Raw genomic sequence first — 23,381 nt, 5'->3', positions numbered from 1 at the left:
CAACACTGGTTGTAAACTTGTGTACAGAACAAAGTCTGTGTGCAGAACACAGTAGATTTACATTTGCAAATAAGTTCATCTATTTTGAGTTTTGATTCATGCGTTGGAACAGACTACAATGTTTTGGCTAGAGAAGAACCACATATGTAAGATTGGAACAGGTTTTGACTGGTAAACTGATGGTATAACAAAGATATTTTAAGTGAGTGACAGAGTGATCCAAAACAAGGCTGTTGTAGATTACAAATTGCAACTAATATTTTTCTTTTCTAATGTACAAACTGGAAAACAATTAACTGCATAACAATTAATCAAATCTCACTTGGAGCTTTACAAATCTGAAAATTATACAGCGCACCCACCCGGGTGCGCTGAATACGCTCTCTTACAAATCACAGCTCTGTGTGACAAGGAAAAGTCGAAAAACAACAGAATGAAGGAAACCAGTATAAGTCAAGTCAGACCTTCATCACTTAAGAGGGATGTGATGTTAAGACCTCCATTTCCTCGTATGGTTAAATATGAATCCCTGCTGGGATAATCTCAGAACCCTTCCCTCCTGCAAAAGCCGAGTGCATTGGACTACCATTCTCAGAACCTTCAAGTGACATGTCAGGTAATGAATTCTGGCCTTTAGATCGTGGCCTTCTAGATGATTTAGACGATCCTCCATCAGTGGAACCTGTTGAACCTTTTTTCCTCCGGAGTTTTGGGATCACAGGCAGGTCATATGAGGGGGACTCGGAGCCAAGACTAGTAGTAGAGTTGCGGCTTCTTCTTGAATTCCGGCTACTACCTTCTCGGGCTGGGGACTCCATTCCACTGACTTCCGTTGAACGATGGCGCCTAGAACTCTTTTTGGATTTTCCATCCTTCTTGGCTGGGGAACTTGTAGACCTTGGAATGTCATTCAGATGCACCAGTTCTTGGGCAGCAATAGACAGTCCACCTCTATTTATATCTGCAAAAGGATCTTTTAACTCAATATACATCGTTGGCTCATACTCTAACTGCTTGAGCTATTAAGGTTTATGATTGTCTAATAAAACCAACAACATCAGGGGATGCATGAAATACTATATCAAGATTATGACAACAGAAAATGGGTACAAGCAGTTCAACATCTTAATAAATATGAAGGCAACTTTATTACAAATTAGAGAAGAACTAGTTAATTCAAACCTTTGGCGGATAATTCTTTAACAGCAACTTGCCCTGCGGAATCTTGAGGAGATTTGAACTCGGTCATCTACATGAGTGTAATGATATCAATATAAATTAGGTGCTTGAAATTAAGGATACTGTTGATGGTGTAAGAAAGTGCATGAATTCATAAACGAGATAGAGAAAAAGGGTTTGCGTATACCCAGCTGGGAGTACTATTTGCAGATGGACCATCCCATCCAATATGTGCAACATGCTTTACATCGGTGGGGAAGCCAATTTGTATTTCTTGATCTTTTTCCTCTGCAAAAGTTCAAACTTGGTCAATTGCTTTTCTCTTTTCTAAAGGAATTACTAACATAGACTTGAAGAGGTTAACTGAAATGAAATCCCTGCAATATTTTCCATCTTTTTTCTGCCAACAACTGGAAGTGAAAGCTATAAATGACCGAGAAGAAAACTAAAAATGCATGAAAGATCAGCTGGACACCCCTGTGGTTATATCAAATCATGATATATGAAGAAGAGAAACCAAACTTGAATTATTGCCCCATAGAAACCTTGAAAACTTGCAAAAAGTACTTATTCCAATGTCAAGTTGAAAAGATCAATGGATATTGACATACCGAATATGTGTGAAATGTACCTCAGGCCTTTCAAGAGACCCTTCACCTTTGTGGCCATTTTGGCTCAAGTTCTTGATTTAGTGCATGCAGAGAAACCTACTTCAGCTGGGAAAATTTGCCGCTGCGTGAGCGTGGAGATGATGCGTCTGAGCTTCAAAAGTAATGAAGTTAAGCAAGATAGTACATTATAGAAAGATGAAAACCAAAGGAATGAGAAAAGAATAGATACTAGCAGAACAATTTGGACACTCCTTTGCCCAAAGAATATGCAGTTGCTATATACACCAACATATTATATATAACCAACTCCTTTTTCTCCATACAAGTTTTCCCTAACAGAGAACTTCATACCTTCAAGAAGGAAAGGTTGATCAGACAAAGGCGCTTCAGCATGACATGATCATCAACCCGAATTCAAACGACACACCATGAGATGTGACCCCAAACCAACCCATATAATCTAGCTGCGTAAACATTATCGACTCATCCCATGTCAAACAATGTAAGCAACTCGGAATGCAGATCGGCAGTCGTTGTGATGGGTTGTGATGTTTTGGAAAATCCAAAGAAAAATCATATGAAATTTAGGAAATGAGAGAGAGCAGAGGTTTTGTTGGGTGGGAGGGGCCACTCAATCAAAACCTGTAGCTCACCGGAATTTCGGGTGGGAAAGTAGAGAGAGAGAGATCTAGGAATGGCCAAGACCGCAGGCTAAATTTGGGTTAACGGTTTTTCAGTGATTGCGCGCCAAAAAACGGTTGATTCCCCAAATTGTGCGGCAGTTGTCATCCTAATCCTTTATCTTATGATCTAATTTCAGAGAAAAAGATTGTTATACCATGATGACGTTCAAGTCTAATCACTTGTGTCGAATCACTGGCTTTCGTTTTACAAGTAAAAGATTAAAATTGATCTCAATTTACTAGGCTGTATTACTACTTATCTTCATAGTAAAATTATAGGTTTTAACACCATTCATCATTGTGGCTCAACGAGACACTGTAAATTTGTTTTTTCAGGAGCAATCCAGCGTAGTAAGCTAACCAACGGCGAAAGAAGCAATTGGCCATGTAAATAGAACCGACACGCATGGCCAAATTTCTCCAAATTTTACATTGATATAACATTCTATCGTTAATTGTGAGAAGTTCTAGAGATGTCAGAAGGATCATCGGCAAATAAGAATGTGCTCTTGAAAACCAATAATCATGACAATTCACAAAAGGGACAACGCAAGACAGCATATAAGACCAAGTACCAATTGAAGGCTCTGTGATTACCAAGTATAAAAAGTTCAAAAACAGGAAATTAACCAATTATAAGTAGGACATTTAACATTGAACATAAACCAAATAGATATATGAAGTGTAGGAAAAAGTCGCACATTATTTTTCATGTTTGAAGTTGGGGGAGTTTTGGCTAAGTCACAAGGTCATGATCCAAGCAGGAACTGAAGGCAAAGGAACTGAATGCATGAGCCTCTTCTCATCAGTAAACCTTTGAAATTATGAAGCCTTCATATCATCCAGGCCAACACTAGCCTGTGTGTGTCAAAAGAGTAATGCTTGTGAGAATATATCAAGAATCAACTGTAGCTAATCACTTGATATAGTTTTTCAAAACAAAAGAACCACAAATACGCAAGTTATGAAAACCAGCTTTCTAGTCAAAGGTCACTACGTCCCCACCCCTTTAATTTTCATTACTTCACAACAACTCAACAGAATTGAGTGTCAAGTGCGATTACTAGGGGAAAACTGCAAAATTGAGCATCATGCTTCCAGACCCTATCTCATGTAGTTATCTATTGACCTAGAAAATCTTTTTTTTTGGAAGCTTTTTTTTCTGTTCCAACAACTATCGGTCATTAAACATATATATTATGGTCTGGCAACCTTCAACATGTGACGACCTTCGGTCACATAACTCCTAAGTCACAACTGATTTTGGCAGCAGAATCAAACATCTTACCAAAAACTTGTGATTCTCTTGAAGCAGGGGAGAAAAGTTAGTGCAAAATTTCTCTATATCACCCATGATATCACCATCGCCTCCTATCACATCCATGAACTTCTTCCTGTCAGGAGCAAGCTTCATGGCAACCTAGCAATCAGTAAAGAAAAGGTGAGAAATACTCCATTTAAACAATAGAGTACAAGTAATACTGAGTCAGGGGTAAGATAAACGGAAGATAGCATGCTTGTAGTATTTCTAGAATAGCTCAGAAGTAAACTACTGAAAGGAAAGGACATTTATCTAACAAGGGGACACACAGACTTTTCAAATGTGTGATGTACTCTCTACATGCCTAAATTCTTGAAGAAAGAAATAAGCATCAGAGATAATTTGAATAGTAGAAAGTGAAAGCAACACATAAGAATGCATAAAGAGCCAAATAATTGACGATGTTCATATATTAGATAGTTCAGGATTTAAAGAGGAAGAAGCATGCTACTTGCAGAATATAGGCTTTATAATTCAAAGGTCAGTATGAAGAATGGCTGCGCATCATATAATTGAAGGGGTAAAACATTACACTGAAACTTGAACTAGCAAACCATCCGTGCCATTGTTTCAAGGTCTTGGCATAGGAATCTGAACAAGCCTGTGACATAGTCCAATCTTGATGCTCCAGTAAGTTCCGAAACAACTCTAACAAGAAGTCCATCGCTCTGAAAATAAAGTAAGAAGTACATCACATATAATACGATGGATAACATTTCGAGAGAAACTGGAAACTAATATATAAACAGAACAAGCTAATGGTTATATCATTTACCTTGTCAACCATAGCAGACCATTGGTGCAGCTGGATGACGCATTTGCCGTCTTGGCCTCAACCTCAACCCGCACCAAACTGTACAAGAGGTTGAACTCGGCAGGATTGGAAAGATATTTGGTTTCCAATCTCTACACTCAAAAAGCAAAAAATCTCAGAATCATAATACTTTATCATTCAAATAACGGGAAACACATCCTAGACTAATGAACAAAATTCGACACAAACCAAACAGTGATCATGAAATGAGCATCTTACCGTGATGTTACCACCCACGTCCGATTTAACCAGGGTCATAGCAGCTCCAAACTTCTCTGCCATCAGAAAATTATCGAAATTTAACCAAACAAGCAAATTGTACGAATCTTCGAAAATGAGTACTTAGCATTATGCTCACAGATCATGTTCATACACACCTAGATTGCCCTAAAACGGAATGACCAGTCCAAATCATGAAACAAAGAAATGAAACTAAATTCCGATGCGAAAGAAAGCAAAGAGTGTACCTATAACAGGCAAAATCTGCTTGCAGACTTCCAAGAAAGGCTTGGTAAGCATTTCACCTTCGGGTGATCTCACACTCTTCATTCCTTCCAAAGCCGGAGCAAACACAGTCCCCTCCATTCTTCCGATTCACTGCGAAATCAAACTGATTTATTCGAAATGTTGTGCTAAGATTGATCTAAGTACTTCGATTTAAAATTAAAGAGTAAGAAAAGAGAGATACATGGAGTTGTTGGATTGCTTGGATCTGAGTGAAACTGTAAATATAGAATCAAAGAGGTGATCAGAGATCAGAGAATTGGAAATGAGTGTGGGTTGGATTCGATATTCGGGGAATGAGCGAAATTGGGTTGGAGACGAATCGGATTCTGAAGCAGAAGAGAAGAGGAGAGAAGGAAAAGGGGGATTTTGACTGTTGTGACTGTGTCGTTGAAGATCGTATAACCGCGGAACGTGAATTTTTAGACGTGGTTTTCGCCGTCGTTTAAGGGCGCTAGGCCGTTGTGGTCAGATTTATCTTTTACGGTTATTTGGCCAATCCAGTCATTGTGCTTTTACTTTTAACTGTGGAGGTCTCTTCAAATTATGCTCAATCATGCTCAATGTGTATACTCGTGACAGTCCAGATAGCTAATGATGCACTCTTTGTTAAATGATGCTTGTTAAGATGTATAAAATTGTTAACTCCTAATATTATTTCGGGATGTTTATGCAATACGGGGTATAGGTTTTATGTCCCCCTTTGTATTTTACGGTTTCGTTTATGGTTAAGACATGAGGGCTACTGTTTTAGCCCCTATTAAAAATAAAAATAAAAAACAGTCCAGCAAAATCACCTTTATTGTCTCAGATTGAGCACATCACTACTCTTCACCATTTTGTAATCCAGTATGTTTGTGGTTTGCGATTTATGATTATCGAACAAGTGAAATAAAGTACTTTCTAAACTGGAAAATTTTCATTTCATTTTTGGCCTAAGCAAAGGAAAAGGAAATAAACAAAAAATCACAAAAAACTCTTCTAAATTTTCACCATTCTTGAGCTACTAAGCACTAATGTATACACACACAATCTACCTTCATAGAAAGGTAATAGATAAACGAAAACATTGGACTTCTTGAGCTCTTGAGCACAAAGTTCATGTTAATCCTACCTGTTAATTGAGCTTGAGATCAGGATCTACAACACATATAACATCTCTAGCCAGGAGTCCTGTGATCCACTAAAAGCCAAGACCGTCATGGTCGCTTGTCCCGGCGTCATCCACTTGAGCATCAGACCGATAGGGGCAGTCATCAGCCCAGTGATTACCCATATTCCCACATACGACACATTGTTTGACCATTTCAATAGACCAATGCTCACTAGGATCGCCGTCTTCCTTTTTACAGGGGCCGTAACATTCAATGCAACCCCAACCTATTCCCTTTGATTTGTAAGGGCAATCCCAGCATTCGTGACCGACATGGCCACGACAGATCTCACAGTAATCCTCAATATCATCGTCCAGTTCAGTTGAAGAGCCTCCCCCAGATTTTGATTCTTCTGAATTGCTATTGTCTTTCAATTCCATTGCTATACGAAAAGAATAAACAACAAGTTAAGATGAAACAACAAACAGAAGAGCTACCTACGGAACTCATACTATTTTATATTGGCTATCTATAACCAAACCGAGTTGGAGAAGGAATTGATTAAACAAAAATAATATTCCTTCTGCGCTATTTTATATTGGGTATGCTAGAGATAGTTATAGGCAGGCCATCAGATTTACCTATAGCCTATGTTGCACGGACACTCCACTAGAGCGGAGTGTCGGCTCCAACAAGCCGACACTGCAAAATACGTGTCGGACATGTTGACTTTTCTGACACGTTTCGGACACGTTGACCGACACGCCATATCATCATTTATCAAATTTTTTTAATTAGAAAAAAAAAAAAAAACCAAAACCTAAATAAAGCTACTGTCCAGTTTTGAAAGCAAGCTACTGCCCAGTTTTGTCAGAAACCTAGTGCAAAATTGATTTTCTTTAATGTTATGTTTTAAGTTAGAGGTCTGCTACTTCTAATATTGTTAATTATGCACTTCTATCATTTGCATTTAACTATCTTTAATGTTATTTCTTATGGTTATGCAATGAATTGAATTTAGAACATTATTTTGGTAATGTAATGAACTTATTTTATATTTCAATATATTTTTATTTATTAAAAATAATAAATATATAATTTTATTTGCCGTGTCTAAACAGTGTCAGATATTCAGCTTTTGAGTTTTGCCGCGTCAGCGTGTTGCTTCGTGTCGTGTCACCGTATCCGTGTCCGTGCAACATAGCCTATAGCTAATTGATTCTACGAACAATCCAATTCAATCAAAGATTAACTATTCTACAAAAAGCCAATTCAATTATACGATAGTTCATTCCTCTGGGATTTCATAACCTAACAACAATTTCAGAAATTTTTCGTACAAGCCTTAGAACATAAATGAAAAAAGGCATACCAGTATCGTAGACCTCTCCTGGATATGGATCATCAAGCTTGGCATGCTTCTCTTGCGGTTGCTTCGGGAACCAATCCTGGCCGAGACCATTTCGCTTCTCCGGCAAAGTGACGATGCTGCTCATGATGCTGTTTGTTTAGGTTTAAAGGCGATATGAAAATTTTAGATCTTGTTTAAAACCAAAATCTCCAACATTGTGTTTGGATAAAGTAATTTCATTTCTATAGAAATTTCAAAATCATGGGAATTACAATTCCATGAATTTAAATTCCATTTGGATTTCATGATGTAGAGTTTTAAAATAACAAAAATTTGTATTTAGACTAACCTCAGTTAAAGGAATTGACAAATAACACATATTTTGTGAGGAATTCAAGTCGGGAATTTAACATTCAAATTCTATTACGGTGTGTTTGGATGCGGGTGAATTCCCAAAAATTGAATCAAAAATAAAGAATTCTCAATTTCTCAAGACTTTTTCCATCGTTTGGATTTTTATCCTGTGGAATTAGCAATTTCTACGGGAAAATAATCGTGGGATTCCCGACTTGAATTCCTCACAAAATAGGCGTCATTTGTCAATTCTTTTAACTGAAGTCAGTCTAAATACAAATTCTTGTCATTTTAAAACTCTACATCATGTAATCCAAACAATAGAATTCTTAATTAATGGAATTTTAATTTAAAAAATTATAATTCCCGTGATTTTAAATTTTCTATAGGAAATGAAATTACTTTATCCAAACATAATGTTATTATTTTCCCTTGAAAATTGCTAATTCTATTAGATAAGAATACAAACGGGAGAAACAGTCCTAAGAAATTGAGATTCCTTATTTTTGAGTAAATTCCGGGAATTCACTCACATCCAAACACATTGCAAAAAAATTATGCTCTAACTCCAATAACTTTTCTATTTTAGAGATTTCAGCATTTATTACAACTATAAAATATGCTACATCATTATTATTATAATATAAAAAAATTATATATTTTATTGTAATAATAAAATACTCATTAAAACACTCTATATTTGTAAATTTTTCGTTGAAAAACGTGAATAATTTAATTTTAAAAAATAAAACTTTACTGCAAATTTGGGCTTAATATTCCCAAAATTAAGTAAATCGAGAAAATGAGGAGATGCTCTAAGACTTTATTGAAATCCAAGTTGAATAACCTCAACAAACAAAATTTGCAAACACAAATTATACAAGCAGTCTCAAAGAAGATCTTTTGTGACTTTAATTTGGTGGTGGGTATTTGATGGCATTCTTGACAATCTTTTTGGTGGCAGCATCAGCAAGATCAATGCCACAGACGTCGGCCAACCTGATGAGGTAAAGGAGCACATCAGAGAGCTCTTCTCCCAGATGCTCTTTATCTGATTCCTCCCAATTTGGCAACCCTTTGTCTACCTCTCCTCTCCATTGGAATATTTCTGACAGCTCTCCTACCTCTCCCACCTGCACAAATCAAAGAATCTGTCAGAGGTATGGCAATCTTTGAATTACTTTTTGTGTTATAGCATCTATTCAATATATGAATAGCTTAGATTTGTGTCACAGTTTGTGATGCTAGTATTTTGCAAAGGACCGGTGCAAGTTTCTTGAAGGGGAATATCAAAACTTTTCGAAAGATTAAAGAATCGACAGTTACATTAAATCATAAACTCACTTTCGATCGATTAGTGATCGCAAATAATTTTTGATCTAACGATTTTTAATTTCAAAGTTTCAATAGTTTCAAATTTTTGAAGAGAACACCTGGGATACGTAAAAATGTGAGCTATACAAATACAATCCCCAACACAAACATGACAGCATACATTTGTTTGATCATTTGATTTGAATAAACTTTAATCTAATAGTAGTTGTGCAAATCTCACATGGTGAGTTAGTGACCGTATGAACGAGATTGTTTGAGATGAAGTTGCTTTGGTTGTAGGAGATAAGAGACTGACCTACAAGGAGATCGATCCAGACAAATAAAAAAGAACAACAAGAAAGAAATGAAGAAAGATGAATAGTGAAAGAAGATTATTACCATAGCAAGGAGTAGATTTCTGGGACTGTGGTACTTCTCCCAATCTCTGGCCTTGGCAAATTCATCTAGTTCCTTGGAGAGGTCCTTGAGGCTAATGTCCTTTACCTTCTCTTCTTCCACAACAATCTCTTCTTCCACGACAATCTCTTCTCCTAACTCTCCCATATTATTTCAGTCTCTTTGGGTTTGAACGGAGAGAAGATCGAGCAGCTAGGGTCCTCTTCTTATAGGTCAAAAAAGAGATGGTAACGTATTAGATATCTTTTTTTCCTATCTTGAAGGAGTGAGTATCTTAAAAATGTACAATATTATTGAAAAGGAAAGGATGTAAATTCCCTCAATCCTTATATGCTTTATATAAAAGATATTTTTGACTGTCCAATTGTGCAAGATGGCCAACTTCAGTGCACAATATTTGATTGTGAATTGTATCCCACCATTGTATATGATATATGCTTTCCATGTTGAATGTATGTGTTAAGTCATTCGTTTTTTGTTCCCACCACTAGAGAGGAATTAGGTAGCTTTGGAATAGTTCATCTGCTTGATTCGGAATGTAGCAATCCGTTGTGAAACGCATTGGTTTCTTATTGAAATTGGAAGAAATTTGAAATGTGTGGGGAAATAGGAGGCTCCAAAAATTTATGAGTACGAGATTTTTATGAAATGTATACTTGGCACAAATGCTAATACAGTACATTATTAATTTAGAGTTATGGATCTCTCTCAATTTCAAAAATCCAAGACTTCCAGATAGATTTGAAAGAATACGTTCATTGTAGGAATGATGAGTGAGTTTTGGGAATTAAGAGCTTTTGAGGCAAAAGTATGAACTGACATGCAGATGGAGGAGGCCATAGGGCCTGAGAAGAAGGCACCTACAGTGCCCGTAAAGGCGGCAAGAGAAGTCTGCCTCCTCCACAAATTTAGTTTTATTTTTGTTTTAGCCACCGAGGTGGTTGTCACCTTTTAATATTGTTTGTACACTGAAATTGAACTGAAAACAAAAGTGCTTAAACCTCTTTGAAAAGTTAGATGTATTTTGATTTTGGAGTCTAGTTTTTTAGTCACAGTCATGATAGATATCTCTTATTATTGGTCTCGAAGACTGAATATGAAATCAATTAAACTTCAAGGCCAAAATTAAAAATATACGATATAGTCAGAACTTAATTAAAAAAATATACGATATAGTCAGCAACTCAGAAAAATAAACTTAATTATAAGCATTCAAAGATATAAAAATGCTACCAAAGGGGTAACAGACTATTGGTCGAGTCCTCTACGTAAAAACTATGTACAACTTTTCAAAATCTTATTGGAATATTGGATGTACGTTCTTGTTATCTTATACGGGGAGTGGTTCTAATGAGGACTATTAAGTTGAGGACTAGTTGAAAACTTTTTCGTTTCACTCCATTTTCGATCACATACTCACATTTCGACTATCTAGTTTGTAGATATACATGCGTACATAATCTTTACAAATTTTCATCCAAATTGAAATCGTTAAGGCATTCATAAATGTGATTTACCGATTATGAACTTGAACGGCTCATGTTTGACAGACTTGGATCGTCCAATGATTTGATTTAATTCGTCAATTACACGTATGTCACCAAAAACACATCCATGAGTCAAACAAGCCTAACGCCTAACTCAATTTTATGCTCGAAAATTTAATCTATCTAATCATGAGAGCAAAGATACCACCTCGTCACCAACATCAAACTGAGCCAATCTACCTCACACAACACCACATCCAAATACCAAGATCATATTCGGGACCAGAATTTCAGAAAACAAAAGCTTAGCTTGGGCCATACTAGTAAGAATATCCCCGCCCAAAAAGAAAACCCGACCCAGGCCCAATAAGAACCTTACAAAAGTGTCTCTGCCGCAAACAAAAACCCTAATCCTCGACCATTTGCCTCCGCCTCCTTCCTCACAACCCTTACACTCTCACACTTCACCGCAACCAACAATGGTGAGCTCTCCTCTCTTCTCCTTCTTCCTCAATCCAAAACGCCGTCGTTTCCTCTCTGCTCTAGTTTCTCTGATCTGATTCGCTTTTGTTCGTTTTTGTTTCGCACAGCCTTTCAAGAGGTACGTCGAGATCGGAAGGGTGGCTCTCGTCAACTACGGCGAGGACTACGGCAAGCTCGTCGTCATCGTCGACGTCATCGACCAGAACAGAGTATACTTCCTCTCTTACCTTCTTCAAGTTTCAATTTTTTTGTTTTCTTGGAGTTATTATTATTTGATTACTGCTTGGTTTACCTATGAAAAATTACAACCATAAAGCTTAGTATCTATGCGTTTAGGTTAATTTGCACCAGTAAAATTATAAAATTGTACTTGATTATGTTGCGGTCCTTTTACTTGAAGAATTTTTTGTGTATTATAATTTTTTTAAACTTGATATAAGCCTAAATCAAAATCTTGAATGTTTAAATTTGGAGTATTGTTTATAAATAAAATGGAAAAATTAGCAAGGTGTGATATGTTAAGCTCATTTGAGTTTTAGCTGTGTGTGAGGGTTTCTCAAACACATTCCTGGAATATTTTCAATTACTGGACTCTGAGGCCTTGCAATCGAACAGGACTTGATCATTTATTTAGGCTTCAAAGTGTAATTGAAAATTCATTATGTATGGTCATTTTGTGTACTAGTTATTGTCATCTGGTAATTTTGCATGTCCTTAGATATGAATATTGTTTTGACATTGCTGATTCATGTCAGGCCCTTGTTGATGCCCCTGATATGGTGAGATCTCAGATGAATTTCAAGAGGCTTTCTCTCACTGACATCAAAATTGACATCAAGAGGGTCCCCAAGAAGAAGGAATTGCTGGCTGCAATGGAGGCTGCTGGTAGGCTCAGTAACTTGTAAATAAAGATTATTAAATTTTTTTTATGCGTATATACTTATATCTTGGATTCTTGTGTGTCTGCTTTAGATGTGAAGAAGAAGTGGGAAAGTAGCTCTTGGGGCAGGAAGCTTATTGTTCAGAAGCGAAGGGCTAATCTTAATGACTTTGATCGCTTCAAGCTTATGTTGGCTAAGATCAAGGTTAGTTTCGTGTGCTTTTTAATAATAATGGTTCAAGTATGATACTATCTCTTGTGCTTTTTGTCCACTTTTTAGTTTTTGTTCTACTGAATCATCACAAACTAATGGATCTTATCTGATTCGTAGAGGGCTGGCTTGGTCAAGAGCGAGCTTGCAAAACTGAAGAAGCAGAGTGCTTAGGCAATATTTGATGTTAGGTTTACAATTTTGTAATGGATTTTCTTCAAAACTGATTTCGGTTTGTAATCCCTTGTTCCTTCTATCAATTTCTAGTCTTTTTCAGATTGCTATATTGCTGTTTACTTTTTCGTTATTTTGGCGACAAGTTGTGAACCTCATTATTTTGGGTCATGCTGTTTACTATTTACTGATAACCATGTGTTTTACTTTGCCTAGTCATAATATTTTTTGCGTGAACTTTGTTTTTTTGATCGATACTGATACCTCATCGATTCAAGGCCTCTTGAGTATCACTGTTAAGCCATCTCAGACTTTTGGTACAGGAACCATTAATTTGGTTCAATTTAGTGTTGATCAGTAAATCACATGTGCATCCATTATTTTTGTCTCCATGGACTTTTCAAATTAGTAGTGACATCTTCCTATCGTCTTATCAAAAGAGGTCCTAAGTTCTGAGTGCAGGAAAACAAATTTTAAACGGAGAGACAAAAAAGGTTGTTCAACGTTTCAAACCACGTTTCCATCATTCCCTGCAAGAGCCCGATACTTGTCCTTCCTTGTAAAGCTAGTGCACTCGTAGGAAAGAGTTGCAGCTATGACCCTTTGTACGTAATTTGCAACTTCAAAGCTATTCTTTCCAGAAGTAGCATTGCATGTTTGGTCTGGAGCCAACTTATTCAAGAATGTGACTTCATATGATGGCCTCGGGTTCATCGTGAAGAAAAACGTGTCCATTGCTTTCCACCCTCGAGCTGTGGTTCCATGAAACATGCTCTGGTGGTCGACCAAGGCCACAGGGACAAGTTGATCACTTAGTTCAGCAAACAATGCTGAAAATCGCAAAACGTATGGTTCCCTACAAGTAGTTCCCTCCGGGCAAATGGCTATGTTATCGCCTTCTTGCAGAAGCTTCTTGATCATAGCTGTATCCTGTTTCCGATCACGACTTATTCGGACGGTCTTGAAGGGTGAAATGAACTCGATGATTCGGGAGCTTGAGTACGTAGGAGCGGTTATGGGGCAGCCTAGGGCGAGGTAGAGGAAAAATGAATCAAAAACGGTTCTATGGTTCATGACAAAGATCTGACCAGAGTTTTTGCGATCCATAGGATGTTTAGCCAATGTTGGTGGGGTGCCCTTCACAGTGACATGCACACCAAGTGCCCAAAGGGAGTAGTAGGCGAGGCTCAGAGGCAGGAGCTGCACAATAGCAATTCGCAAGCAAGCGAGGAAGAAACCTATGGGGAACCAAAGAATGATGAGGAGCGCTATGAGAGGTGTTGGCTTTTGCACTAGGCGACCGTCATGGAAAATTATAGGCTTTGGCAGCTCCTCCCTTCTTACAGCTTCTAGTTTGGGTTTGGCTGGCACTACATAACCCTCCTGCATTTATATGCAATGGAAGTTAATTAAGCATCTAGTACGTACACTAAAATGACATGCATATGATGGATGCTCACCTTGCACAGAGCAATCAAACCAATATCAGACTGCCTATTGCCAATTCCAATATCCGGCTGAGCTTTGGCTCCGAGAGCCTTGTGAAGAGCATCTGCTTTGTGCTGCCCTATAAGTAGCCCAGATGAGCAAACAAAGCCAGTGGCTATACCATTATAAGTTGCTATCTCAGTCCCCAAAACCGTATCAAATCCAAGGAAACTCTTGAGAAATGGCTCAGCCATGATCCTCGGAATACTTGCAGTGACAATACACCGCCTTTGGCACTCAGAAACCACACGCCAAGTCTCGGGGTGTAGATCACTCGAGTAAAACTTGGGCAGCACGGCAGTTGCTGCTGACTCGATCTTAGACACATTCACGCCAGCAAATGTTGTGAATATGAGGACTTGTGTTGCTGCGGATTCCGATACAAAGTAATAGAGGAGTCTAGATAATGGCCAAACTAAGAGCAGCACGAGGAGCCTCGAGATCCCGCCAACGTCGAAGGCGACAAGGGCAAAGTAAGGGAAGGAGCTACCATCTCTGAGCAAGCATCCAACCATTTCGGCCACCACAACCGTCGCGCTTTTCCGGTCGTTTGATTTGCATTTGTCAACAGTTGGAAATGCGGCCATGATAAAGCTAACAATATACATCAACAGTTAAATGAATGTCGTATCTTTCTAAGCTTAATACCTAAACAGAGATATATATGGTGTGAAGTACAAAGGGTTTGGTTTTATCATAAGGTTTAGAAGCTGCCACGACATTATGAAATGTGTTTTCTTAGGCAATTCTGAGTTTGAAAGTCGAGGGCAATAATTTCCTCTCTTAAATTAAAGTGGTTAAGCCTTTAAGGCTCGACTCTCATTTCTTTCATGCGCACAATTAACAATAAAGTTAAACCACAAGAACATGACTGCTATACAAACTAGGTTCTTTGATTTGTCTTTAGCAATTCACATGGCAAAAGTGGATGCACTATAATCTATGGCTTGAAAGTTAGCTACTCTAATGGATCAAAATATCAACTGAGGAGCTGTAGAGGGTGAAAGATGAGTTTTCCTCCATATATTTATAATGCACCTTAATTGGATGAAAACTCATTCAAAATATTTATCACCATGATATTTCGTAGCAAGGTTACTGAGTTCAACAGGTAGATCAGTGTTCTGCAACAATCTGCGCAAAACAGATTTGACATGAATTCTTTCATCTGGCTTACTCCAAAGAACTTGAAGGACCGCCGGAGGAAAAACAGTTGCAGGTTGAGCAATCACTCGGTGGCCATGTACTTCCATTCCATTTAACCTAGACAGACAGCATAGTTAGTCATGGTCCGGATGGTGCACATAAACTAACATCTTTAAACTATCTAGGTTATTACCTGTTGAGAATACTCAACATCTTTGGCCAATGATCAAGGTTGAAATACACATCCAGCATGCCCATATTTCTCAGCTTAACTTTTCCCACCCCCCCAGAAGAAGAACAAACAGACACGATATCACTGAGCACCTTTGTATTAGAAAATAGTGCATCATCAACACTTGTCATCCTTATCACTGTTGTTCTTGGCACATCAATTCTCAAGATCAATAGCTGCTTTTCTTGAACATTTATGGAATATGCTGCAATTGCTCTCTCTTTGGCATCTTCTGTCTGTAACAGGTAGTTCGACCATATTTCAGAAATTATGGTTAGAGACAATGGAAGACAGGATACCAATACATAACATTCAAACAACCCTGGAAAAGCTTTTATATTTATTTGCTTGTTTAAATAAATGATGCTTAATGATTTAGTCAATCTAGAGGCAAGGAAAAATAGTCTCACCTCAAATTCCACATAAGCAACAGAGCTTGATGAACCCAAGAAAACGCTGGATATGCCACTCCCACAGAAAGCAAGAGCTTCTTTTAGCTGATGTAAGCTTATATCATGGGTTAACTGTTTGATCATAACTGTTCGTGTCGGACTTTTTACTAACATGAGAGGAACTTCAGGATCGCCAATCAGGTTGGGAATGGCAATCTTATTAGGCACATCTTCTAAAGAATTTGCATCCACAACCACAGTATGACCCTCTGAAACAATTCCGCTTTTCCTGAGAGCTTTATGTGATCCTTCCGCAGTCTGCAATAAAATCAAAGGAATGGTAAAAAAAAATTCCTGGTGGAGCATGCAATAAAAACCAAATGATGGTTAGAAGGTTTCGAAGTGACTTCAAATGCCTTTTCTATGAAATAATGCAATTGCACCTAGAACAGATATATGACATGTGCTCTTGACAGCCAGAGTATTGATAAGTTTCCATTTAAGCTGGAATAGGAAAATCATGAACTTGTGAAAGGAAGAGCCATAACCGGAAAAAGGTAGAAAATAAAAAAGGCTGTGCCTTCATATAATGATGTTTATACTACCTTAAAATGCACGTAACCAGCTCTAAAAATGCTTCCTTCAATTAGGGGAAGTAGTTGTATCCTCGTGATACACCCACAATCGTCAAAGGCTTTATAAATAGAACTCTCCTGTACAAATTTGTGCAAAAATCTAACCATCACTTTGCTTTCTGTAGATACTTTTTTTTGGCAGGAAGTACCTGGGATCCTTAAGTCTTCCTGACTAGTTTCCTTGCCTATGGCATGAACTCTCAGCGAACTTTCTTTTCTTTTAGCATCATTCTCTCGCACATTTGTGCTGCTTCGAACCTTTTTGACAGAACCTACCTTTTTTCTGAGATCAGTATTGTTGGGACTGGTACAATTCTGAGACGTAATCGTTGATGATTCTGTAGCCATATCCTCAAGGCACCCAAGCAAGCCACTGATGTAAAATTCATTACCTGTTTTATCATTTGTTTCATTGAACATATTCAAAACTCCATCTGAAACTAAAGTATTGCTCTTCGTACTGGTAATTACATCATCTTTTTGACCATTCATTGTCTTCATAGTTATGTTTCCTAACCCTTGCACTTGTTGGGGGCCATTCATTGTCTTCATACCCACGTCAGAACCTGCTGTAGGGGGTTGATCCAATATCTTTCTTTTGCCTTGTTGAGGGTTTCCATTTCCAACTACAGTACATACATTTCCAATATCCTTTTGTAGTTTCCTAGAAGCTTCACCAGGTAGCCTATGTGTTAAGGAAGACAGACAGCCAAAATCTGATCCAGAGACACCCAGCTCAAGTTGCCTTATTGACTCAGGCTTGCCTTCTGAATGACCTTTATTCTTGGAAGGACTTCTCCATATCATATTGGAGGCTGCAGTTTCTGTAACCCTTTTCTCATTGTGAGAAGCCGCGAAGGTTTCCAGGCTTTGATCCAAACTTTTCTTTCTACCATGTTCAACATCTTTATGACCACCATGCACCCTTTTACCATTATATGGAACCTGACCAGCTGAATTCCTCATAGAACTTGTCCACATTGTATGCAACGTAACACTTATTGATTTATTTTCACTAACACTCTTCTTCCTAACTGCAGAAACAGTCACGTCAACCAAATTCTCTGGAGAAAAAACTATATCTGCTGAGGAGTGAATTGCATTTTCAGCATCACTAGGTACAGTGCTACCTAAAGATTTAGGCACCACTGTAGCATCAAGCACATCAGATAAAGAGTTATCCCTGACTATGTCAGATCTTAAACCTGTTGAAATATTCTGCTTGCAAATCTGAAAGTCCGTTATGACTTTTGGCATTGGAATACTATGATTGGGCCGGCCAATTTCACAGTCTTGTAGACTATCCTTTGTCTTAATAACCTCAGAAACCGTCTCATCAGCTGCAGAATCAATCCTCTCGACATTGTTTTGCTCCTGAGATTGGGAAGTTCCAGTCATCTTTGCTTTTAAATTACAAAAAATTCCTTTCAGGGTGAACCACGATTTTCCCATGTCGTCTTGAAAGTTGATTGGATTTAGAAAGGTCCCCAAATGTCTCTCCACACATCTATAAAATATTGAATAATACAAGGCTTTAGGCTTTAGCAGGCAGAGAAACAATGATTGTACCAGCTAAACGAAAAATGTTCCACATTATATAAGGACAGAAACACAGTAATCCTCCCCCAAAACAAATAGAACGACGCAAAGGAACACATAAACTATAAAATGCTTTGAATATGATGCAACTCAACTACTAGTTTCCCCTATCATTTCCTTCCAAACTCACTACTTTCAATGCTTACAATTCTCTTTCTTTCCAAATTCCCAATGTTTGTTCAATACAAACCCGACACACGAAACCGAAAACACATGATTAACAAACAAAGAAACACTCTTTGATAAATTTTCATGGTTCATTGCATTGTGGGTCACTCAGCCTTAACAGTAAAGAGTGACATAGAATGAGAAAAACAGCAAAAGGAGCTCACTTGTTATCCGAATCCTCCACGGTGGCTACAGCTCTTTGCACCCCTGAGTTGGGTGGTTTCTGGGTACCGCTGCTTGGCGAAGACGAACACCATCTTGTTGAATTGGGTAGCCCTGAAAGTTGTTCAGAAGAACAATCAATAAAGCTTTTACATTTTGAAGAAGAAGAAGAAGAAGAAGAAGTGGGTGAGTTACCGTTTTTGAGGGAATGAATGGACGGCGGCTTTGGAAGGAGGAGGAGACGATGGAGGATCATTTCGGGTGTCCGAGTCCCACAGGGTTCGTCTCTATTTTTTTCACTGTTTTTGCTAATTTGGAAAAGAGTGAGGGTTTTGCAGAGGTTTTTGGTAGGCCATTTCTACTTTGGTTTCTTTCTTCTCTACTACTTTTTTTTTTTTTTTTTTTTTTTTTTTGGGGCTCTTTTTAGGGTAGGAGTTTTTTGAGTTTTGAGTCATATTATCACCCATTCCATATCAAAAACCAAATGTAGATATTTACCGCGGTACAAAATGTCGATACCTTGTGACCTATTCTTTTTGATAAATTATGACTCATTGTTTATCTAGACTAACAGACTTTGTGAACATTCGATAAATGCACATTACATGTATACTTCACCTATCGTAAACACGCAACCGTGACACAAGCGAACCATAGAATCAACTCAGAAGCCTAATGAAGCTATTATGGTGGCTATTATGAGATTTACTAGACTTGGAAATCACAAAATAAAATTTAAACTAAAGCTAGCTCCATCCTTGTAGGGTTAAAAGCTAAGATCTTTCACCAATTCCTCACCTGCAGCCCAGTATTTCCTAACGGCTAGAGTATATCCTCAGCTGCAGGCCTGATATCACAAGCCCATATCCAATACTTCATATTCGACCCACCAAGAAGCTCAAGCCCTAAACCAGCCAGCACAGAGTCAACAACCTAGTCAACCTTTGAAACCAGCAACTCAACCTCTACGTTGTCCTACCCGCAACTAATGTTAGCTTAGTCATTACCGGACTTTACAGCACCGTCCATGAACAGGATCCCGACCCCAAGACCACCACTCTCAAACCCAAAGCAAACCTACCCTAGATCGGATCCCATTCTAGCCTGAAACTTACCAGTCAGCAGCGATGTTCTCGCCGGCAGTCTGGCTTTCCAGCAAAGCAAACCGGCACAACCAGCCGCGCCGACACTACTGTTCGGGGATACAAACTTTGATCTCGACGCTTTAGCCATTGTCGCCCGAACCTAGCACTTATCGCAGCAGTTGTTATCTCAGGCGGCCATGCCTTCCATCATCCAACCCTGCAGCAGTCATGTCGTCCCGTCCATAGGTTGGATGCCAAAAAAACAGAAACGATTAGAGAGGTCTTCTCTAGCGGCTGAATGCCGTCGTCGAAGCATAGTCGCCACCATTCTCAACACAACACCACGATCAATGCCCATATCCGAGGATGCGCCATTGCCATATATTGTCAAACCATGAATTCCAGAGCATGGTTGCTCCTAAAGGTACAAGAAAACTTATATGTTTCCATGGTCAATACACAGCTTTTGCTTCACCCAAACACGTCCATACGACGTGTATCATAGAAATTCAAAATTTTCAGATGAAGAAAAAAAAAACTTAGAGTTTCGAGCATCTCCAGCAGCATTTATAAATTGAAAAAAATTAAAGATTTATCAATTTTTAAATGAATCTTTACTCCAGAAGTATACTTAAGAAATTGATAAATTTAGAAATTGATAGAGAAAATTGATAAATTTATCAATCTTTTAGAGACAATTAACTAAAACTTAGCTAATGTATACAATTTAACAATACTACTAGAGCAAAATTTTAAAAATTACTGTTGTAAATCTAAATGTTGACAAATTTAACAATAAATTTAATTGTACTGCTGGAGATGCTATTCCAAACTCCAAACTTACCTTTCTCGATCAGTTTCTTTGATCCCACATAGAAATTCATTTTAGATTCTCTCATGAAGGCAAATGCAAACCCTAAAAGGAGCAAGCTTCCCCTAAGATCCTTGACCGACTTTGAGTTAAGAAAAACCTCTCGGCATGGAAAAATTTAGGCATGTCTACGTGGCCCAAGAAACCAAGGTATTGACTAAAGTTGGGTCAGGAAATTAGAAGTCGAGGGACCAAAATGATTAGGCTAAGTACAAGTTAAGCGAAACTCAGTCTTTTATTTCATCATGTATTCAAGGATTTTTGTGATGGTTAAACAAACTTTATTAATAAAAACAATTGTTACAAACTCATAACTGGGTCACAATTACAAGAACAAAAGGGAAATAACACAAACAAGTCAAACAAACAAAAAGCCCAAATAAACTAATTCAGATAGCAAACCCTTGAAAGAGGGTGACGACAGCTGTAATACCCGAAAAATTTGACGAGCTTAAATTAAGATCGTTTCTAAATTTGTTTATCGACCTCGGTGGTTTTAAAATGTGCTCGAGGAGATTTTCAGAAATTTATACAATATGGAATCCTTAATTTGAGGTGTCCATAATAAAATACGTGACATTACGAATCTGTGAGTATTTTCGGGAAATTTCCTGGACTCTTGAGCAAATTGTTATCATTCTGTGAATTTCTTTTCTATGTTTGCTTAAATGTTTTATTGAGTAATTTGCATTGCGTTTCTCTAGGTTTTTATTTTAGAGACCGGCGACACTGTGAACGTGCCTAAACTGAGGAGATGCAGGTTGGGACGTTACAACACCAACATGCCATAGCTGACACTAGCCAGACCACCTGAGAACTGAGATCGTCGAATCCGCAACCATCTGAAGAAGCTAACAAAACATATCATCAATAACACAAACAATCCCCATAGATCCAATCTCATAACCTCTAAAAGGGTGTTCTTCTACAGCCAGGAAACCATTAAGCAAAAAGATGCTTGAGGACATCGAAAACAAATAAAAAGAAAAAAGAAAGGGGAGGTGTAGAGAGCCAGTATCGCAAGCAATCAATAGACCCGAATCAGTTAGCGAAAAATTGCTTAACATCTTGACCAGGCAAAGGTTGCCGAGCTCTTCGACCGCATCCAGGCCATCAGAATCAAAAGAAAAAAAAAAAAATAAGGGTGAGTGGCGAGCCAACAACGCAAGCGGATACATGACCCGAGAGATCTAGTGAAAGATCTTTAAGAACCATGGCTGATCGGAGAATAAACTTTCTAGAAGAGATAGATTAAAATTTGGGAAAGTGATGAGATGGTGAGATATGAGGAAGCTGAGATTTGAGTTTGGTTGGCAGGAAAGCAAAATATCTGCTAGCAACTACCACCATCAGGACATGGGAAGAGAGTTCGGTGCCTCCCTCTTCTCTGAAACCAAAATTTAGATCAAAAGGATCCAAATTTGGTGTAAGAGAAGAAGGGGGAAGGGGATGGAAGCTGGGCAACTGAGAGAGAGAGAGAGAGAGAGAGAGAGAGAGAGAGAGAAGAGAGAGAGAGAGAGAGAGAGAGAGAGAGAGGAGAGAGAGANAGAGAGAGAGAGAGAGAAAACGCGTGTCTTCATCATGTATTCAAGGTTAGATGCGGGTTATGTAGTTCGGAATTGAGAAAGGAGCACGAACCTTCATGTTGAAGCATTATTAGCAGTAGGACTTCAAATTTAAAAAAGTTGCGAGTAAACATATCCAAGTTGTGTTTATTTTCTATATTAGATGTTGATACGGTGGATTAAGTGGCCTTGTACTCATGTGTTTGAGTGGTGAACGATGATGCAAGTACCCTTAACTCTGGAAGCCTGTCAATAAGAATACAAGGTGATACACGGAGTTGGGCAGTCTTTTACACTCTGATGCCTAAGTCAGTATTGATGTTGACAGAATAGGTCGGTAAGCAGTAAATGTGTAGTCAATGAGAAGAGATAGTGTTACCATATGTAGGCTGAAGGTACTTGAAACCTTTCTTCCTCTTCGATGTGGGACTGATGTCCCTGCCTTTGCTCTGCTGGGCGGTATTGATGACGCGCGTGTGGGTGCGTCCCAACGCCAATCCCTTAGTGGTAGATAGCGTCTGGAAGTTGCTGCTGTTGTCTTGCTGATAACGGTCTTGCTATGTGCAAGCGTGGCAGTTATGTCCAGTATAAGCGTGGCTGAAGTATGTTGATCAGGCATATGTGCCTACATGAGACAAATTATACATGTATGTATGTTAATCGATTTTTGAATATAACAATATTTTAGTATGAACAATATTCTCCTAAACGATTTCCATATATTAAGGGTGGACGCACCTTATGCATATATTCTATAAATAAAGTACATATGGAAATCATTCAGGGTGAATGCGCCTTGTATTTATTACATCCACTATAAAAAAAATGTTTGGCGCACGGTGTTGCTTTATATGAAATTCTAAAATTCCGAAGTTTTATTCTTGAGCTTAAACAACAAAAACAAATAACATAACAAACAACATTTTGGAGCAGCAAAAGTTTACACGATATTAGCTCTTTGAAGGCAAACTGAAAGGAAGAAGTCTCACCCTCAAGGCTGAAAGCGAAAGGTTCACCCTACACTAGAAACCAACAAATTTGACAAAAAAACAAAAAAAATTAAAACTAGACTGTTGCACTACCACACCTTTCAAAGTCACACTATTTTCATTGTCACTTTAGACCATTATATCTGTACCGCATGCTACAGTCGGACACTAA

General features: G+C 38.2%; 4 protein-coding genes and 1 pseudogene across 4 annotated transcripts; 1 reads left to right on the top strand and 4 right to left on the bottom strand.

Moving 5' to 3' along the window:
- Positions 1-2,960: 2,960 nt before the first annotated feature.
- Positions 2,961-5,536, bottom strand: LOC101305159 (pleckstrin homology domain-containing family A member 8-like). The gene is made up of 7 exons (XM_004296334.1): positions 5,297-5,536; positions 5,076-5,205; positions 4,828-4,883; positions 4,570-4,700; positions 4,327-4,462; positions 3,762-3,893; positions 2,961-3,331 (listed from the first exon to the last, which is right to left on the bottom strand). Exons 2-7 carry the CDS (start codon positions 5,191-5,193, stop codon positions 3,296-3,298), a joined length of 609 nt encoding a protein of 202 aa, XP_004296382.1. The 5' UTR covers positions 5,194-5,205; positions 5,297-5,536; the 3' UTR covers positions 2,961-3,295.
- A 3,286-nt stretch (positions 5,537-8,822) lies between these two features.
- On the bottom strand, positions 8,823-9,789 carry LOC101296657 (dCTP pyrophosphatase 1-like). The gene is made up of 2 exons (XM_004297784.1): positions 9,625-9,789; positions 8,823-9,044 (listed from the first exon to the last, which is right to left on the bottom strand). Exons 1-2 carry the CDS (start codon positions 9,787-9,789, stop codon positions 8,823-8,825), a joined length of 387 nt encoding a protein of 128 aa, XP_004297832.1.
- Positions 9,790-11,544: 1,755 nt separating this feature from the next.
- On the top strand, positions 11,545-13,112 carry LOC101304857 (60S ribosomal protein L14-2-like). Its single transcript, XM_004296333.1, has 5 exons — positions 11,545-11,611; positions 11,720-11,821; positions 12,368-12,497; positions 12,585-12,697; positions 12,824-13,112. The coding sequence occupies exons 1-5, from the start codon at positions 11,609-11,611 to the stop codon at positions 12,875-12,877; spliced, it is 402 nt and encodes a 133-aa protein (XP_004296381.1). The 5' UTR covers positions 11,545-11,608; the 3' UTR covers positions 12,878-13,112.
- A 170-nt stretch (positions 13,113-13,282) lies between these two features.
- LOC101296372 lies at positions 13,283-14,952 on the bottom strand (annotated as a pseudogene).
- A 468-nt stretch (positions 14,953-15,420) lies between these two features.
- On the bottom strand, positions 15,421-18,168 carry LOC101296092. The gene is made up of 4 exons (XM_004297783.1): positions 16,741-18,168; positions 16,154-16,453; positions 15,705-15,979; positions 15,421-15,628 (listed from the first exon to the last, which is right to left on the bottom strand). Exons 1-4 carry the CDS (start codon positions 18,166-18,168, stop codon positions 15,421-15,423), a joined length of 2,211 nt encoding a protein of 736 aa, XP_004297831.1.
- Positions 18,169-23,381: the final 5,213 nt, after the last annotated feature.

Source organism: Fragaria vesca, linkage group LG4 (genome assembly GCF_000184155.1).
Source record: "Fragaria vesca subsp. vesca linkage group LG4, FraVesHawaii_1.0, whole genome shotgun sequence".
NCBI lineage: Eukaryota > Viridiplantae > Streptophyta > Magnoliopsida > Rosales > Rosaceae > Fragaria > Fragaria vesca.
This window is presented reverse-complemented; position numbering and strand designations above follow the sequence as displayed.

Bases quoted from the DNA above. Each gene is read 5' to 3' on its own strand.
- LOC101305159 (XM_004296334.1), bottom strand. From the start codon at position 5,193: ATGGAGGGGACTGTGTTTGCTCCGGCTTTGGAAGGAATGAAGAGTGTG. The intron at 4,463-4,569 runs GTAAATGATATA...CTTTATTTTCAG, and splicing joins GGTCTGCTATGGTTGACAAG to AGCGATGGACTTCTTGTTAG. The intron at 3,894-4,326 runs GTAATGTTTTAC...ACTGATTGCTAG, and splicing joins TTGCTAGTTCAAGTTTCAGT to GTTGCCATGAAGCTTGCTCC.
- LOC101296657 (XM_004297784.1), bottom strand. From the start codon at position 9,789: ATGGGAGAGTTAGGAGAAGAGATTGTCGTGGAAGAAGAGATTGTTGTG. The intron at 9,045-9,624 runs GTAATAATCTTC...TGATTTGTGCAG, and splicing joins GAAATCTACTCCTTGCTATG to GTGGGAGAGGTAGGAGAGCT.
- LOC101304857 (XM_004296333.1), top strand. The intron at 12,498-12,584 runs GTAGGCTCAGTA...TGTCTGCTTTAG, and splicing joins GGCTGCAATGGAGGCTGCTG to ATGTGAAGAAGAAGTGGGAA. The intron at 12,698-12,823 runs GTTAGTTTCGTG...TCTGATTCGTAG, and splicing joins TTATGTTGGCTAAGATCAAG to AGGGCTGGCTTGGTCAAGAG.
- LOC101296092 (XM_004297783.1), bottom strand. From the start codon at position 18,168: ATGACTGGAACTTCCCAATCTCAGGAGCAAAACAATGTCGAGAGGATT. The intron at 16,454-16,740 runs GTAGTATAAACA...ATTTTATTGCAG, and splicing joins CTGGTTACGTGCATTTTAAG to ACTGCGGAAGGATCACATAA. The intron at 15,980-16,153 runs GTGAGACTATTT...TACCTGTTACAG, and splicing joins TTGCTTATGTGGAATTTGAG to ACAGAAGATGCCAAAGAGAG.